This window comes from Herpailurus yagouaroundi, unplaced genomic scaffold, assembly GCF_014898765.1.
Source record: "Herpailurus yagouaroundi ecotype Mexico unplaced genomic scaffold, PumYag 77, whole genome shotgun sequence".
Lineage (NCBI taxonomy): Eukaryota > Metazoa > Chordata > Mammalia > Carnivora > Felidae > Herpailurus > Herpailurus yagouaroundi.
Window position 1 is genome coordinate 40,382,386 of NW_024412388.1, and position 18,579 is coordinate 40,400,964.

The following is an 18,579-nucleotide window of genomic DNA, read 5'->3' on the forward strand; positions in this document are numbered from 1 at the left end:
CCCACAGTTACTAAACCGTCCCCAAATTATTATATGTAGATTCAGGCAACACAGGTCTTCTGAGCTGAGCCCCCAGGTTTGCTCTCTTAAATACATGTAGTCAGAATTTTCAGCCATAGGATGGCATCCCATTCATTTGAGAAGGGGACCCAATATCTAATACTAAAACATTAGAAGAGTGAAATAGTGGAGCAAGGTTTTATAGAGGCTCAGAGTCCATGGGGTGACTGATCAGAGTTTGGTGATAGACAAGGTGCTTAAAACAAGAAATAACAAGGTCCAAACGCACGGTGGAGTGGAGGGAGGGAAAAGCAGGAGAGAACTGTGTTCAGTGTACACTGAAGGATCAGCAACATGGGAGCTGGTATCTGCCCAAATGCAAACCTAACAGCAGTTCCCCGCAGCTGGGCGAGATACCAAAGTTCTGGTACTGGTCCTCTTCACACTATCTCTATATTCACATAATGTGCTTAAACAGTTTCCCATGTTGCATGGGAACAGCAAATACCTCCTAGGTGGAACCCGGAGACCCGAGGGAGCAGCAGTAAATAAGTATCTTGCATATAGGTCGAATGCAGTCCTCAAACACACCTTACATCTTAGTAAAGAAGTCAGAAAGTACCAACAAAGATGATATGCTTTTTTTCCTACAACAATGTTTAATCTCCATGCTGAGAAGTCCCATTTAACTTATTTCCCCCATGCCTTTTAAAATTAGGTGACAGAGTAGAAATCCAGTCATGAAAATAAAAAGGCAGAGGTGGATGAGCCCTGGCTCAATGAGACATATCAAATACATAGCATCCTGGTGTCACAGGGCAGACAGAACTGTCCTAGACAGTGTGGGGAAAAGATGGGCACTCGAGAGGTAAAAATTCTACTTCGTGATCACTCACACTTGAACGGTGCATTAGTCATTGAACAAGGGCGAGGTGAAGGGGATAAGGGAGGGTGGTAGAGTTGTAATTCTCTATGAGGGCTGGGAACATATACTCATGGATGGGAACTTTTAAGTAGCTATGTTTATTATTACTTTTTTCCAGCAATCTTGCAAGAGGCAGAGTGTGACACTGAATTGAGTGAGACGAGCGTGTAGGTGGGTTGGCGAGGAGCCCTTCTCTTGACGCAGGCCTCTGGCTTGTCAAGGAATGGCTGGTTCCACTGCTGGGCTGTGTTTACTCTTTTGCTTCAAGGAAAAGGGTTTCTTGAGGGAACAACTTTACCTCCAATAGTGATTTATTTGGGTCCAGCTGAGTTACCTAAAAAGAAAGAAAATATATTCAAAAGACTGGCACAAGCACGGTTTTCTCCACATGGCATTCAGATCTTGTCTGTGCACCCTGACTCTCAGTCTGCTAAGCAGAGGCATGAACATTTCCAAACCTGTTCTCTTATTTGATCCTCACAATAAACCTATGACGTAGGTGGAGTTATTACCATCTTATAACAGAGGAAACCAGGCTCACAGAGGTCAAATCTCATAGTTGAGTGGAAAAACTAGCATTTGACCACAGGGCAGGCATAGCTTCAGGAGACTGGACCTCTTCCTGGGTAAGTGGAAGGTCCTTGCCTCCTACATAGCTCAGCTTGGCTGACAGGAGCCCCTAAGGAAGGGTGTTGGCTGAACAGCTGGTTGGCACTCCTGGGAACTTCTGCTTGATTAACTCCCCACAGCATGGAAGGACTTTTCTGCTTGGTGGGAAAAGAGCTAAGCCTTTGGGGCTGATATGGCTAAACCTTCCTGTAGTAAACTGGACAATGTGTATTCTGCCATGCCCAAAGATCAATATCCTCCACTGAGGACACTCTCCCTAGGAAGGGATATCAACAATCTCCTTGGTGGGGTGGGAGGATTTTTAGTTTGAAAAAATGAGTCAATGCCACAATAAGACTTTATATTTTAGAAATAAAAAAAAATCATTATTTTATAATAGGAACTGTTGGGAGTAAAGCTAGACAAAATCTTGGGTCAGTTGGGATAGGCTAATCATATAGGAACCCTATATTAGGTTTATGACCCCTTAGGCCAGGGCAGGGGTGGAGGATTTATGAATCTGAGAGTGAAAGAAACAAAGTTTTCTTATTTATCAGAAGGGAATATAAATTTTACAAAGTTAAGAAATAGTAGTGTAGTGGAAGGGACAGTGGGGCTCTGGAACCAGAAAGATTCTGGTTTCAATCACAGCTGTGTTGGCTATTAGCTTTGTGGCTTTGAAGTTAATATGAACCTTGCATGACTGATGTGTGGATTAAATGAGAAAAAAAATATATCATTAGCACAGTGTCTGGCACAGAGTAGGTGTTCAGTGAAGGCTCCTGTGTATGTGAGTAACTGTAAGGATGGACAGACAGATCAATGGATAGTTCTGAGTGTGTGTGATGGGAGGCCAGGTAGTCTGCTATGTGAGAGACAGGGGCTCTGGGCCAGCAGTCTGCAGAGTGTACAGCATTTGAAGCCAGCAATCTTGTCCTCTGCTCAACTCAAGCCACACCTAATGAGATGGCTCTGCTTGTTTTCTCCTAGCCGAGGGGGAATGGGGTCCCTGAGAGGCTTGGTGTCACAAGCAGGCTGGCGAGCTGAAGGAGGAACACGATCTTTGACTGTATCCAGATGGAAACCTGGTATGCCCAGGAGGGTCATTAAGGAGACACAACCACCTCCAGAATCCTCTCTGCTTATACAGACCCCAGAGCAAAGGGGCTCTACTGGTATCTCTTGGGTTCTGGGCAGATGGGCAGGCAAGACGGTGGGGAGGGCCCAGCCTGCTGTCTGTCTTCCAATGCACGGGGGGCAAGCTGCTGGCAAATGTTTACCCACTTCCCCAATTAACATACAATATTGTGCTGTCTTTTGTCAACAGAGCCTCTGCTTCAGACTCGTTGGTATTTTTTGCCCAGCTGCTTTGTCTATTGTTCTTAATTAACATGCCAGAGCTCTTCCGGCATCTTCTACTTTGTTATTTGTAGTTTGTAAATATGATGTTTGTTGGGAGAAACCATAATCATAATAGTGCCAGAACTATGCAGACTGGCAGAAAAATTATGCTATAAAGCAAAACAGGCTGGGAGGCTGCCTGCTCCCTGCTCCCTCCTTGCACCCTGCTTAAGTTGTCAACATGCAAGGTCAGAGGTTCAGAAAACATACCCAGTTTTCTTAGACTCAGTGTCCAAGAAAAGTTAAGAGATTTTCTCTGTTTTTTGGGGTAAGATGGCTGGGGCTCGAAAAGGAGGAAAATAAAGTTTCTCAAATCCTGTTACATGCCAGGGACTTTATATTATCTCATTTAATTCCTGTAACAACCATGCAAGGTGGGTAGAGATGACAAAACTGAGACTCAAAGTTGTAGCCACTTGTTTAAGGCCACATGGTAAGGGTCTGTCTATACAGCATAATGGTTAAAAAGGCTGAAGCAAACTTAGATTCAAATCCTTGCTGTCACTCTACTAGCTACAGACCTTGAAGGAATTATAGAACCAGAGAGCCTAGGTTTTCCCATCTTTAAGATGAGAATAATCAGTTTCGCATTCATAGGTTGGTGTGATGGTTAAATGGAATATTAGTAAAGTGTCTGGTACACTGCCCAAGCCAGTACTTGCTCAGTTGGTGGTAGCCATTACTGGCTGGAATGTTGCCTTGGGGAGGGGTCCTGGTCTAACCTCAGAGCTGGAGCTTTCCCCTGAGGCCTCTTGGGGCCCAGTCTGCACCAGGCTGCCTTCTTATTTCTGCCCTGCTGCCCTTAGGTAATGCCTCAGTATCTGGAGACCCCCTTTGATAGCCTCAGTGGGGCTGTGCTGAACTACTTCACAGCAAACATGGCTATCTGGGGGCTGCTCCTTCTGGTACCCCAGATCAGAAGCACTATTTTTTTCTTTGAAGATCATTTTAGACAGGAATTTTCAAAATGAACAAGGACAACCTCTGCTTCCATTTTTATTTGACTGTCTTGGACAAAAAGACTGTGGGGAACCTAGGGGGATGAGGTTTTCCCCTGCAAGATAGATGGCCCAGTGTTCTGGGTCCCACTTAAGAAGGATGTGGGGGCACCTGGCTGGGTCAGTTGTTGAAGTGTCCCCGGCTTCGGCTCAGGTCATGGTCTCATGATTCTTGAGTTCGAGCCCCACATCAGGCTCACTGCTGTCAGTGCAGACCCTGCTTCAGATCCTTTGTCTCCCACTCTCTGCCCCTCCCCCCTCTTGCACTCTCTCTCTCTCTCAAAAAAAGAAAACATTAAAAGAAGGAGAAGGAGAAGGAGGAGGAGGAGAAGGAGGAGGAGGAGAAGGAGAAGAAGGAGAAGGAGAAGGAGAAGGAGAAGGAGAAGGAGAAGGAGAAGGAGAAGGAGAAGGAGAAAAAGAAGAAGAATGTAGAGCATGCTAGAAGGGACCTCCAGGCAGGGAAGAGCCTAAAAACCACATTCTCTGAGAAATGGCTGAAGAGTGGGAGAGAGAGGAACTGAGACGTGGTGGTGGTGGTTGCTGCTACAGGGGAAGGGCTACCTGAAGGACTACCAAGTAGATCAGATGTGTTATTCGTGTTATTCACTGTGCCAATGGGCAGAGCTTGGACTGGTGGGCTAAAATCGCAGGGGAAGCAGAATTCAGGTGGTCAGAAAGAACTTTTTAACAGAGCAGCAGCTGCTCGTGTGCTACTGTGCTACTTTCTTCTTCCTCCTTCTGTTGTTTTCTTCTTGTTCTTCATAACCATCATCATAGCAGCAACTAGCATTTACTGAGTACCTACAATGTAGCTAGAACCGTGCTAAGTGCTTTATATAGAGTACCTTAACCATTCCTCAAAAAGTGAAATGAAGTAGGTATTATTATTGCCATTTTTTAAAAAAATTTTTTTTTCAACGTTTATTTATTTTTGGGATAGAGACAGACAGATCATGAACGGGGGAGGGGCAGAGAGAGAGAGGGAGACACAGAATCGGAAACAGGCTCCAGGCTCCGAGCCATCAGCCCAGAGCCTGACGCGGGGCTCGAACTCACGGACCGCGAGATCGTGACCTGGCTGAAGTCGGACGCTTAACCGACTGTGCCACCCAGGCGCCCCTATTATTGCCATTTTATAGTTGAAGATACCATGGGTTATCCTGCTCAAGGTACAGATAGAATAAGATCTCACACTCAAGTCTGTCTGACTCCAAAGCTCATAACCAGAATGCTTCTGACTAACATGTCAATAGGCTGCCTTGTGGAAGTGGAGAAGTAGGGAGGGGAGGGGAGAATGAGTACATTCTCTGTTGACCCTCAAAGCATTCAAATAAGGGTATATTTGAGAAGATCATGAAGATAATAATAATGGCTAACATTTATTAAGCATTCATTTTGTAACGGGCATATTCCAAGCATTTTACATTTATAAGATAACTTAATTCTCATACTAATCTTCTGAAGTAGGTATAATTATTATTTCCATTATACAGATGAGAAAACTGATGATCCATGGAACACATTAAGTAACTCACCCAAAGTCTCAACGCTATTCAGGAAAGAGCCAGAATGTGAATCTAGCTTTGGAATCCATATGTAGAACCACTAGAATATTCAGCCCGAGGTTTGGCTACGAGTAGGATCTACCCAGACAAAAAAGTTGGATGAGATGGCCCTGAGGTTGTTTCTAACCAAGCTTCCAAGAGAGAAGATCTTCACTTTAAGAATGGCAAAAGATCAAGGGTCAGGAAAAAAAAACCCCGGAAATGTTTATAAAATACGAATACAAAAACCCAAACTGAGCTTGTGTTCTGCCATTTACTTGGGACTTTACTGAATTATTGACTCTCTAAATCAACAGAGAAACCCACCCTTTGGGACTCCTTGGGAGAAGAGGCGCATTCTCAGATAAGAGATATGGCCTGACTTTGTCTGTTAGAAAAGGAAAGTCAGTCATTTTGACATTTTATTCATTATACTTAGGAAAAGTGAATAATATATATTCTTATTAAATTAATATTTTAGCAATTCATCTTTGTGAAACTTATGTTAGCAAAAATGGAACAAACAAAGCTATTCTTTCCTAGATCAATTTTCTCAGCAGTTTGAACTTTCATATACATCTTATTTCTATTACTTCCCTGGGCCTCAGTTCCTTTTTAAAAAAAGTCTAACATTGCTATTGAGAAAAATGTGAATCAATGTGACAGAATCTCATCCAGGCCACACCAAGTGAGTCCCAGAATATTAGGGGGAGAAAGTTCTTTAAGTGCCAAAAGTCCAACCCCTTCATTTTCCACAGGTTGCCCACCTGAAGCTCAGAGAGGTCAAGTGACTTGGCCCAGGTCACACAGTTGATAAGAAGTAGAAGTAGTACTCTACCCTAGAATTTCTGACTTCTCTTTTGGGGTTCTTTCTAGCCACAACATTCTGCCTCTCACTTAAAAAAAAAATGAGCATAAATATACTACTACTACTACATTGGGGGCTACCTCAGAGCAGGAGCTGAGTGATAATAAAATAATAATAGTGGCAATTTATGCATAGTACTTTATAGTTTACAACATATTTACACAAACATTGACTCACAATCATATAAGATAGATATTATTATCGGTTCTTGTTATTTTACTTAATTTTGTCAACAAAATTAATGCTTTTATTTTGAAACTGAATGAAGATAAATTTGAATCTAATATTTTCACATTTAGGAAAAAATGCTAGCTTCAACAAATGTTGCTGGAACAACTTAACACTGACAGGCAAAAAAGACTGGATCTAGATGCAGACCTTACATCTTTCCCAAAAAATTAACTCAAAATGGATTATAGACTTAAAGGTAAAACACAACACTAGAAGATATTCCTAGAAGATAACATAGGACAAAACCTAGATGACCTTGGCAATGGCTTTGATTTTTGAGATACATCACCAAAGGCACAATCCACAAAAGAAATAATTGATAAGCTGGACTTCATTAAAATTAAAAACTTCCGTGAAACACACTGTCAAGAGAATAAGAAGACAAACCATAGACTGAGGAAAAATATTTGCAAAAGACACATCTGATAAAGAATATTATCCAAAATATACAAAGAATTTTTAAAACTCAACAATAAGATGAACAACCCAATTAAAAAATGGGCCAAAGAGCTTAAAGGCACCTAATCAAAGAAGATCTACTACAGATGGCAAATATGAAAAGATGCTCCACCACATCATATGCTATCAGAGAAATTCAAATTAAGATAAAAATGAGATACCACTACATGCCTATTAGAATTGCCAAAATCCAGAATGTTGACAACATTAAATGCTGGTGAGGATGTGGAGCAACAGGAACTCTCATTCATTGCTGGTGGGAATGGAAAATGGCATAGCACTTTGGGAGACATGTGGTTTCTTACAAAACTGACCATATTCTTACTATATAATCCAGTAATTGTACTCCTTGGTATTTACCCAAAAGGAGCTGAAAACATGTCCACACGACAATTTACAAAAGTCTGTACACAGATGTTTATAGCACCTTTATTCACAATTGCCAAAACCTTGGAAGCATCTAAGATATCCTTCAGTAGGTGAACAGATAAATAAATTGTGATACATCCAGACAATGGAATATTATTCAACACTAGAAAAATGAGCTATTAAGCCATGAGTAGACATGGAGGAAATCTTAAATGCTAAATCAAAGAAGCCAATCAAAAAGGCTACATACTGTATGATTCCAACTATATGACATTCTGGAAGAAGCAAAACTATGGAGACAGTAGAAAGATCACTAGTTGCCAGAGGTTGGGATGGGTAGAGGGGATGAATAGGCAGAGCACAGAGGATTTTTAGAACAGTAAAAATACTCTGTATGATGCTATAATGATGGTTATATGTCATTATACATTTGTCCAAACCAATAGAATGTATAACACCAAGAGTAAACTCTATGTAAACTATATACCTCTGAGTGATAATGATGTGTTAATGTAGGCTCATCAGTTGTAACAAATGTACTACTCTGGTAGGGGATGTTGATAACAGAGAATGTTGATAATGGATAATGGGGGAGGATATACATGTAAGGGGGTATATGGGAACTCTCTGTACTTGTTTTGTACTTGTTTCCTTATAATTTCCATTATAACTATTCTCCCACCTCCTTCATGTGGTATAACTGTGTTCTCACTCTGTGAGTTACAGCCTTAAGGTTCAGTGTGTGGAATGGGGAAACAATAAACCACCAGTGGTTTCTATAATTTATTCTTGCTTTTAAAGTAAAATTTGCATTTCTGAAACTTCCGGCATCTTCAAGGGGAGAAAAGCTCTGTTCTCATATTTTCTGTAGTATTTGGCTGCTCTCCTCTGGGAGACCAATACCACCATTTTCTAGACTGTGTGCTGGCAGCACTGTGTGCAGAGGAGCCTTGCACAGCCTGATCCCCAGGAGCAGTCCCTTTGCTACACTGGCAGAAAGTTCACAATCTTTCTGTAGCCCACACAGACAGCAAACAGTAGAATCTCATCCATACCCCTTCTTCCTTCTCCTCCCTCCCACAGATGTGAAAGACAACCAGGTCCCATCCTCTACGTTAGAAAGACAGACAGACACATGACCACACAGCCTCTGCAAGCACTCACTCACCTTTCAGCCCTCAGCAAGCTCTCTCTCCTCCACATTCCTCTGTACTGACCGCCATGGCTGTATATTTATAATGGTGTCAGGATGTAATGGGCCAGGATGTACAGGTTCCAGTTCTGGCTCTAGTGGTGGGACTTTGGACAAATCACTTTTCTTCTCTAAGTTTTAATTTTTGCATTTAAAAAAAAATGTGGGGGGGCAGTGTAATGATTCATTGAGGTCAACTGGGCTGCAGTTGAGCTTTGGAAACAAACACGTGGGTTCAAATTCCAGCTCTTGGCCATGCTCTAAGATGCTTAGAGATCCAGTTTCCTTCTCTATTGGGTGAAAGCATTGTTGTAGGGATTAAAATAACTATCATAGAGCCTCACACATGGAAGCAACTATAATTTAATGTCTTCTTTTTTTTTTTTTTTTAAGAAAAAAAATTTTTTTTCCCAACGTTTATTTATTTTTGGGACAGAGAGAGACAGAGCATGAACAGGGGAGGGGCAGAGAGAGAGGGAGACACAGAATCGGAAACAGGCTCCAGGCTCTGAGCCGTCAGCCCAGAGCCTGACGCTGGGCTCGAACTCACGGACCGCGAGATCGTGACCTGGCTGAAGTCGGACGCTTAACCGACTGCGCCACCCAGGCGCCCCTGTCTTCTTTATATCTTAGTAGATGTCATTTGTGTGGTGCGAGCTCCCCAATGATCTAGGGAGGGAGACTTGGGTTAGATTCCTTTGCTAAAACTTCCTCTCTGATGACCATCGATAAGTTACTTAATTTTCTGGTTCATTGTTTATTTATAATAGTGAGACATTTTTGCCACCCAGCATTGTTGTGAAGATTATAAGATGAAGCTTATAATCATGAAGCATTTATTTCATACTCCTGCTTCCACACAGAGGGACTCTGGGATGCTCTCCCCATTTCTCACACAGGGTGAGAGGAGATCTACCTGTTTGGTGAATATGGGAGAAGAATCTAAACTCAGCCCCTTCCTTTCTCTTTTCTGGAGCCAAACCTGCTCTCCTGTTACAAGGGGCCCACACTGACCAGTTGTATACCCAGGACTGTGTGGGCAAGTCTGTCTCATTTAGGGACAAAGAATGTATCAGTAAGACCCCTGGCTGCAGATCCCAAGCCACAATCTCTGATCAACATGTTCAGTAACAAAGGTGATATTTGTATTCCCCCCGAGTCCTACTCTTTCTGTTGGTCTTATGTCTTTCAATTAGTCTTGGACAAGTGAAGTGAAGGGATATTATTTAAATGGCACTTAAAACCCCAAATGCCCCACAACACTGAACAGGGGCTTAACAGTTATGATTGATGTAACTTGATGTAAGGGTCATAACTCTTTTTTTCTCAAAGTCTATTCTGCTTTGGTTAGAAGATGAGAGCAACCTAGTCAGGGCATTAATCAATTCTAAATTGCCACAAAAAAAAGCCTATTCTTAAAGACATGCTTTTTTTTTTTTTTTATTAAAAGTTTATTTATTATTTTGAGAGAGAGAGCACCCCCAAAAGTTGGGGAGGGGCAGAGAGAGAATCCAAGCAGACTTTGAGCTGTCAGCACGGAGTCTGACACGGGGTTTGGGGCTCTATCTCATGAACTATGAAATCATGACCTGAGCTGAAATCAAGAGTTGGACGCTTAATTGACTGAGCCACCCAGGTGCCCCAAAGACATGCTTCTTAAAACAAGTTATCTGAGGGGCGCTTGGGTGGCTCAGTTGGTTAAGCGTCTGACTTCAGCTCAGGTCATGATCTCACGGTCTGTGAGTTCGAGCCCCGTGTCAGGCTCTGTGCTGACAGCTCAGCTCAGAGTCTGGAGCCTGCTTCAGATTCTGTGTCTCCCTCTCTCTGCTCCTTACCTGCTCGCACTCTCTCTCTCTCTCTCTCTCTCTCTCTCAAAAATAAATAAACATTAAAGAAAATAAAAAAAAAAAACAAGTTATCTGAACACAAAATGAATGTGCTGACAAACTTCCTTCTGAAGAATGTGTACATAACACACTTCAAATCCTGAGCTCTTTCTGCTCTAGGAGGCAGCACAAAGACTGCTTACGTAAGTTTCCAAATTAAAGTGAAGCTGAATATATATATCTGCTTTTGGTTCTGTTCAAAATTAGCATTTACTTTGAACATGACAGAACAACTAATCTTTTGGTATAAGTAATCCATTCTGTTAGTTACTCCATTAAAAAATGCACATTAAATACTACAAGTTTAAAAAACAATTACTAACATCATCATTAATAGTTACCATTTATTTGGCATTTTATAAGTGCCACATGCTATACTAGTTGCTCTATATATTATCTATTAAATTGTCATAATAATCCTAAGAGGTAAGTATTCCTATTATTCCCATTTTATAGATGAATTCTTTGAGGTCAAAAATGGTTAGGGGATTTGCCCAGGATTACACAGGTAGAAAAGATAAGGCTAGAATTTGCACCCAGTTTTGTGAACTTCCAGCTTATATCAGATGCATCCCCCTTCATCATGTCTTATCCTACTTCTAAACAGGGAACAGGTAATGTGACTAACTGGCTTTCCTTTGAGCATAAAGAAAGCAGGCACTCTGCAACTTCATCACAGCCCGTTTTTCCTGTTGTGGTATGAGCTTTGTTCTTCCCCACAGGAACACAGGCTGTTTTTTGTTACTGTCAATGTGGTCTTAATAGCTAATTGTCCATTTTCTTTAACTACCTTCTGATGAGTTGGGAATCCCTAAAAAGAAAGGCCAGTTATACCCACAAAGTATCAGAGGGAGAACTTAAGACCTGATCTACTGGTCATATGCTGATCAGGGTGTGAAAAGACTTTGGTAACTGTAAAGTCTTTTGCAAACATAAGGGATTACCCATCATCATCATCATCACCAAGCAGGATAATGCCAGTTTTCACTCATAGCAACTTCTCTTCTATATTTGCTGAAGGTGGTAATGCAACCCTAAAAGGAAAATTCAGTCTGAAGGGTGCCACTACGGGACTACTCTATAGCTTATTTCCATCCCAGCTTCCTGTGTAGTTTCTAGACCAACATGTCATCTTCTTGCATCACAGGTAACAAGGAGCACTGGGACAAGACTTTCTAGAAAACAATGACAGATCTCCTCTTTCCATTATTAAACTGTGGTAGAATAACTGGTGTGCTACAGAGTGAGGTTGGGTGGGCTTCTGCAGCTGCAAAGAATAGGGTCCTACAAGACATTTTATTTCCTTGACTTTTTTTTTTTTTTAAGATGGGAAGAAGGGAGAATGAAAGAAAAGGTAAAGGAAGAACAAAGGGAGAGAAGACTAAAGTGGCAAAGGGATAAAAATTGTATCTTATAGGCTGCCCTATCTGTTCTTTGTTTTATCACATTATAATAATGGTAACAGTTAACCATTTATTGGGAGCTTACTAGGTGCTAACTGTTCTAAATGGTTTACACTATACAACACTGCGAGGGAGGTGCTATTACTTCCACTTTAAAAATGAGAAATAGAAGCTCAGACAATTATATAACCTGCCTAAGACTGAACAGGCAGGAGGAGGCAGAATAAGGATCTAAAACTAGGTCTGGCTCCAAAGTCTGTGTTCTTAACCATCACACCAGATAGTATTAGTATTGCAGTCATACACTAGACTATTTATTTCTAAGTCTCGTACTTAGAAGGACCATCCTTTTCATGTAACTGAAGCACGTATCTCCCCAAAACAGTGTACTACTATGTCAGGCAATGGGAAAATATCACTATCTAGCTCCTCAATTATCACAAACCCAGTGATTGTTAGATCTGGAAGGGATTCTTAAGTTTATTTATTTACTGAGAGAGAGAGAGAGAGAGAGAGAGAGAGAGAGAGAGAGAGAGAGAATCCTAAATAGGTTCTATGCTGTCAGTGCAAAGACCGATGTGGGGTTCAATCTCATGAACTGTGAGATCATGACCTAAGCTGAAATCAGGAGTCGGACACTTAACTGACTGAGCCACCCAGGTGCTCCTGGAAGTTTAAAAAAATTTTTTTTAAATGTTTATTTATTTTTGAGAGAGACAGCGACAGAATGCGAGTGGGTAGGAGCAGAGAGAGAGGGAGACACAGAAGCAGAAGCAGGCTCCAGGCTCTGAGCTGTCAGCACAGAGCCCGACATGGGGCTCGAACTCACAAGTTGTGAGGTCATGACCTTAGCCAAAGTCGGATGCTCCACCGACTGAGCCACCCAGGCGCCCCTGAAGGGGGTTTTTATCTCTGTAACAGATGAGGACAGACAAGTCCAGTGAGGGAAAAGAATTTACCCTAGATTACTTAGCATTCATGGCAGATGTGGGACCAAATCTAGATTCTTCATTCCCACTCTGTGCTTTTAGACAGGCTGTTAATGAGGACACAGGCTCTAAAGTGTTGCTAATGTCAAAATGGCCTCAAACTTGGTGCATTGTCAGGGAGACCCTGAACACCAAATGAAAGATGTGACCCTCTCCTTGCACTGGTATCCCTGGTGGTGGCACTGGTCACTATACTATTAAACAATGATGTTAGTTTAATATCATCTAGTGGGGAAAACCTAGAGGGAATAGAGGGGCTTCTATCAAGATGGGTAGGGTGGGGGTGGGAAGGAAAGCCTCTTTAGTCTAGAAACAGAAGATCCTAGTGTACAGAGTGAACATAAAAAGCAAAAAAATAATAAAATAGTAGAGAACATAAAGAGAATGAGAACAGGCATGTGTCCTCATTCTGGGAAGGGGTTCCCAAGATTAGTCCCTCTTGGGCTCTAGAAGACATGATTTCAAGTAAATAAAAGAAGACCTACTTTATAGAATGGTTTGCAAGCTCACTGTCCCTGAAAGCCTAATAAATAGGGCATAGGCAAATTCACAAATGAGGATTCTATAGTGTGGCAAGAGAAATAAAGTGCAGATCAGCTCCAGTGCTGTGGCAGGTTATAGGTGTGCCAGGATACTAGCCTTCTCATCCCTTAGGGCAACCAGAATCCTCAGGGCTGGGTTGCCTCTAACCCTGAGCAACTTAGTGTGGTTACCCCAAAGAGGCATACAAACGTTTTCAATGTGTGCAATGATTTGTAAAAGGCTAGAAGCACTGGTCTAGGGGACATGCCTCACTTTCAGAGGCTGATATCATGGAAGGCAGCCAGGTCCTTATATAAAAGGTTCCTAGGAGGCCTCTGATAAAAGATTGGTCTACAAAGCAACCACTATGCTTGTAGAGAAACCTGTTAACTGGACAGGTTCAGAACTGTTACCTCAGCTTAAAAACCTGAGAAACCCTGATTATTATCTGCCCTATAGTTTCACCACTAGGCATGGACTAAGTGCTAATTAGGGAGGCAGTAAGAATTCTAGTTCTGCATGTATGCTCTTGACCAAGTCATTGAACCTCCAGAAGACCCAAATTTGTCATCTGTGAGCTGGTGACAATATCACTCAACACCTAATAGGTTCTAACAGACCATTTCCCTCCGTGTCTTTATTTCACACTGTCACCTGAGAGAGTTGAACAAAATGTCTGATCCTGCCTCTCCTCTTAAATTTCTTACATGATTCCTTACTACAACAGGATAGTCCCCTTTTGCTTTGGCCACATTTTCCCAATTTCCCAATGGGTGGTGTTTCTGGCAAGGCTCATAGCATATCCAGAATGGAAGAGATATGATTGGAAAGACAGTTTGGAGATAGATCATGAAGGGTTTGAATGTCTTATTAGGTTTAAACTTTTGAAAAAAACTTTTCTCCCTGGCTTCAGAGGGATCTGGAAGGGCATGCTCGATGTGCTCTTCAGGCAACGTGGCTAGGGAGAAAGTGAACATTTTGAATGCATTTTAGTACTCAAGCAGGGCCACGTGAGCTGGTGTGTGCGTAAGTCTGCACGCAAACACCGCTCAAGAGCTGGAGCTTTGAACAGGAGTTAAAAGAGTTGAGTCCCTAACGACATACAAAAGACTTGCCGGTGTGATTTATTCTGATGTATTTACTTATCCAATTACCAAAACAGCAGGAGATCATTAAATTTTCTAGTTACCAGATGCAGCACGTTCAATATCTTAAATGTTACCAAGGCTCTCTCTGAGCTATTTTGATATTACATTTCATCTGCCCAAAAGCTTATGAAACTGGAAGGCAAGAATCATGAACAGAACAGGTGTTTTCTTTGAAGGTTGGTCCAGCAGGCACCTGTATAATAACAAACTTATACCAGAAATTCCCAAACTCTCTCCTGGACTTAAGGAAAAGTACCATGATGGGAAACAAAAGTATTTAGGAAAGAAGATGCTAAGGAAATAGTACTTGAAGGTGGCTGCAGATATGCATTTTACCTAGTCTGGTTTTCTTCATGCTCATTTCCTGTCAGTTCAGTCCTTATGTCCACAGAAGGTCAGGGTTCAGAGTAGAGGAGAACAGAAGGTACCAAGCATGCTTTGAGAGACTGCAAACCTGGCTCCTAACTCTAGCACACTGCTTCTAACTTGGGCAAGTCACTGTTCCTCCTCTGAGTTTCCTTCTGTTAAATAAGGATGTTGCATCTGATGCACCACTTCTACACCTGCTGTGAGCATCTACACAGCTTGTCTTCCACTGTACTTTACAAAAATGTCTCCTGGATAAGATTGAGCAACTTAAAGACAGGAACTGTGTGTTTCCGTTTTCTGTATTTCCAGCTTCCTGCAAAGAACCTGGTATATTATATGTTCTCAATAAATGATCAAACCAAAGAGGTACATCATGGGACACTGAAAAACACAGATAGCAAGCCTTTATTAACAACATTTGTAAAGTTAAGTGGCAAAATAGATGTTTATTCTATTTTATTTTGAAAAAAAAAATGCACCAAATAAGTGGTATCTGGGCTTAAATGTTATGAAAGGGTGGTGGTGGCTTGGCCTCAACACTTTCTCTAAATACTGTCCTCTCACAGACCTTATGCTTTAGCCAATTAGAGCAGTTTGTTATTCCCTAAATATATCTGGTGCTTCTCCTCTCTGAACCTTTGCTTGTGTTGTTTCCTCTATGTTATTTCCTCTACTGGAATGTCCTTCCTCCCCAGTTCCATCTGTTGAAAACTTATATACATCCTTCAAAGTTCATCTTAAATGCTACTTTATCTATAAAACCAGGCCCTAGTGACAGAGCCTAAATTAATCTCATTCTCTAGTTCCTTGTAACAGAGTTAATCGTAAGTGGCATCTTCTCCCATTCACTGGGCCATGGCTTCTGGAACACAGGGACCACGTATGTTCATTGTGGTCTCTCCCTCAAGTACCTATTCTGCACATGTAGCCCACGTTTGCTATACTAATACCTCTGTTTCAGCTCATGCTCCTCACACAAGGTGGTTGCCAATGTCTGTTGGCAGACTTAAGGGGAGTGTTTAAACTGAAATGTAGACACTGGCAATGCCAACCTTGTCCTTTGCTAAACCAGCCTTTGACCAGGCAAAGCTACCCATTTATGGAGGCTCTAGCTCAAAGGATCAGCTACAGTCTCACACTGAGTTATCTGTCTTTTGTGCCTCTCAGGTTTGTCTAGGAGTCTATCTCTCCAGTTGGGTTGAATTCTGCGGGCTTAAATGAGGTCTCACTGGCTGTCTATCCTCAGGGCCTAGTGTATTGCTGGAAACAGTGTGAGTTCAATAAATGTTTGTTGAAAGACTGACCTATTGAATGACTGAATAGAGGCTCCCCACTCTTCCCTGGAGTCTCCACCAATCCAAAGAAGGGGAGTCAAGAGGAGCTGTATTCCCAGGTTCCTTCTGTACCTTCCTCCTAGCCTCACTCTGACAGCAGGCAGAGCTTGTCAGTAATACCATTAACAGATCATCCTAGCAGGCCCCTGGCTGTGGACTCTCTCTGGCCCTTGCTTCAGTCCTGCTGCACAGACATAGAGACTGACAGTAAGTTTGCATCAGTTGCCCTTTCGGAAGGGATAGATTTTTCCTTGTCTATTTAAAATGCTGTTGGAATTGGCTAATTAGAAGGATTTAAAAAATCTTAATACTCTAAACAGAGAAAACTGGTTCTGAATTATTAAGCAACATTTTCAGTGCATCTGAATAACCTTAAGTGACTTAGCTGCCACCTGATCCTAAGCTCTGGCTCAGATAAATAAATGTGAAATATTGTCAAAGCTCCAGCTTATAGAACCCTCCAGCTACAGTAAATAAAAGCTTAAGTCCCCATAAACTGCCTGGGACAGAGACATTCTCATATAAAAGGAGAGAAGATGATCTTAAATAAAGCTAATACGATCAGAAAGCCAATGGTTTTGTTCTAGTTTTTAGAATAGAGTTGTCAACAGGGCAGGTATTATCTATATCTGGGTCATTTAATCAGAGAATCACATAGTATCAGAGCTGAAAGATGAAGAAAGCACTTACTTTAATCTCTTCATATTTCAGATGAAGAAAGTTAAGACCCAGAGAAGTACATACCTTGCTTGAAATCACAACAAATGGCTGAAAAAACTAAAATTGTGTCCCGGACATCTGGCTCCCAGCTTAGTTCCCTTCCTAGTCTATCATACTCTTCTGAGAACATACTGTCAAAATGAGAGGCTGACAACTGGCTGTTAAAAAAAACACCTGAAAATTTTAACCAGAGGGGTGACTTCTAGAGCTTAATTCTAGAGTCTCCATGGTTTCCCACCAAAGACTTTGGAGTTCTCTTCCATGACTATGCAGGGGATGGGGGAGAGACATGGAATGAGGAAGGGAAGGAGGGAAACCCTAATTAAGTGAGGGTGAATATGACTATATTGTGGTCCTCTCTTGCTTATCCTCAAGCTGCGAGGATATCCTGAGTTTCTGTGTGGTGAAGATGGAAAATACTAAAGCAAAAACCAAATAAAAACAGTGGATGCGTGAACGGGCAGGAATACTTTATTTCTTTTCATTTATTTACTAAACAAATATTTCCTGAATGTTTACTACAATGTCAGAATCCACGCTAGGCACTGGGATACAACAGTGAACAAGACACTATTTCTGTCCTCAGGGAATGTAGAATCTAGGACAGGATGCAGACAAGAAATTGGCCCACTACAATTCAGAAGAGTAAAGGGCTATGACAGGGAAGAGGCTCAGCAGGGGAGCACGAGGAAGGTAAACCTCAGTCCTAGGGTGTCAGTTTATTTCTCTTTCCTCCTTGATGCATTCTAATATGCACACCTGTTTCCTCAAAGTGAATGAACCATTTTCCTGACTTATACTTTCATATACAATGAATCAGTATTAACTACTATGTGCCAAGCACAGTACTAGGGAATATTCAGATAAATTAGACATAATCCCAAATAACTTGATGTGTATAATTCTTTTTTTGTTTAAAAAACATACATCTTAACCTTCATTTTGTGACTGTGTAAACCAGGGCCAAGCATTTCTGCTTTTGGTATCTTTTGGTTTTCCTAGGCCTTGATCAAGTTACTTTCCTTCTCTGTATCTTGGTTGTTTCATCTATAAAATAGGGGTCTTTTCTCGTTCTCAAGGTCTAAAATACATGCATGAGGAAGGCCTGTTCACACAAGGCTCTTACATGAAAGCCAACTAGAGGAAGGAAAGTGAAATAAATTTGGAAATGTCAAAAGAATATTCAGGTTTGGGATTCAGCCATAGACATTAAATCTGAAGCCTTGAGGTCCTGTTTCCAGGTAAAGAGCAGGGTGTGGTCAGGGTGCAGTAGGCTGGGTCTGGGTCTGGGCCTGGGGCTGGGGCTGGGGCTGGGGCTGGGGCTGGAGCTGGAGCTGGAGCTGGCAATGCAGTGAGGCCCCGGGGGGGTGGGTGGGGTGGGTGGGTGGGGGGTGGGGATTTGGCATGTTGATGCAAGTGCTAATGCACTCTGGAACTCCAGCACTGCTTTGAAAATTACAAGGAGTGTCTAGAAAAGGTTAATCTGTGCATATACACGTTTGCGGTTGTTTGTATTTACAATGGGGTTATTATACAGACTTTAAGTGAGTAAAGCATGTCTGCAGAAGCACCTGGAATATTGAGCACAGAACTAATGATTTTTTATTTATGG

The 18,579-nt window shown here is 41.8% G+C and overlaps 1 protein-coding gene across 3 annotated transcripts in view; it reads right to left on the reverse strand.

Moving 5' to 3' along the window:
• Nucleotides 1-636: 636 nt before the first annotated feature.
• The window catches only part of FAF1 (Fas associated factor 1), a 529,666-nt gene continuing 511,723 nt past the window's right edge, over nucleotides 637-18,579 (reverse strand). For all 3 annotated transcript variants that reach the window (XM_040470188.1, XM_040470190.1, XM_040470189.1), the window contains one exon: nucleotides 637-1,259. In XM_040470188.1, the coding sequence (XP_040326122.1) occupies nucleotides 1,176-1,259 (84 nt within the window). In that variant the 3' untranslated portion in view covers nucleotides 637-1,175. The remainder of the gene's footprint in view (nucleotides 1,260-18,579) is intronic.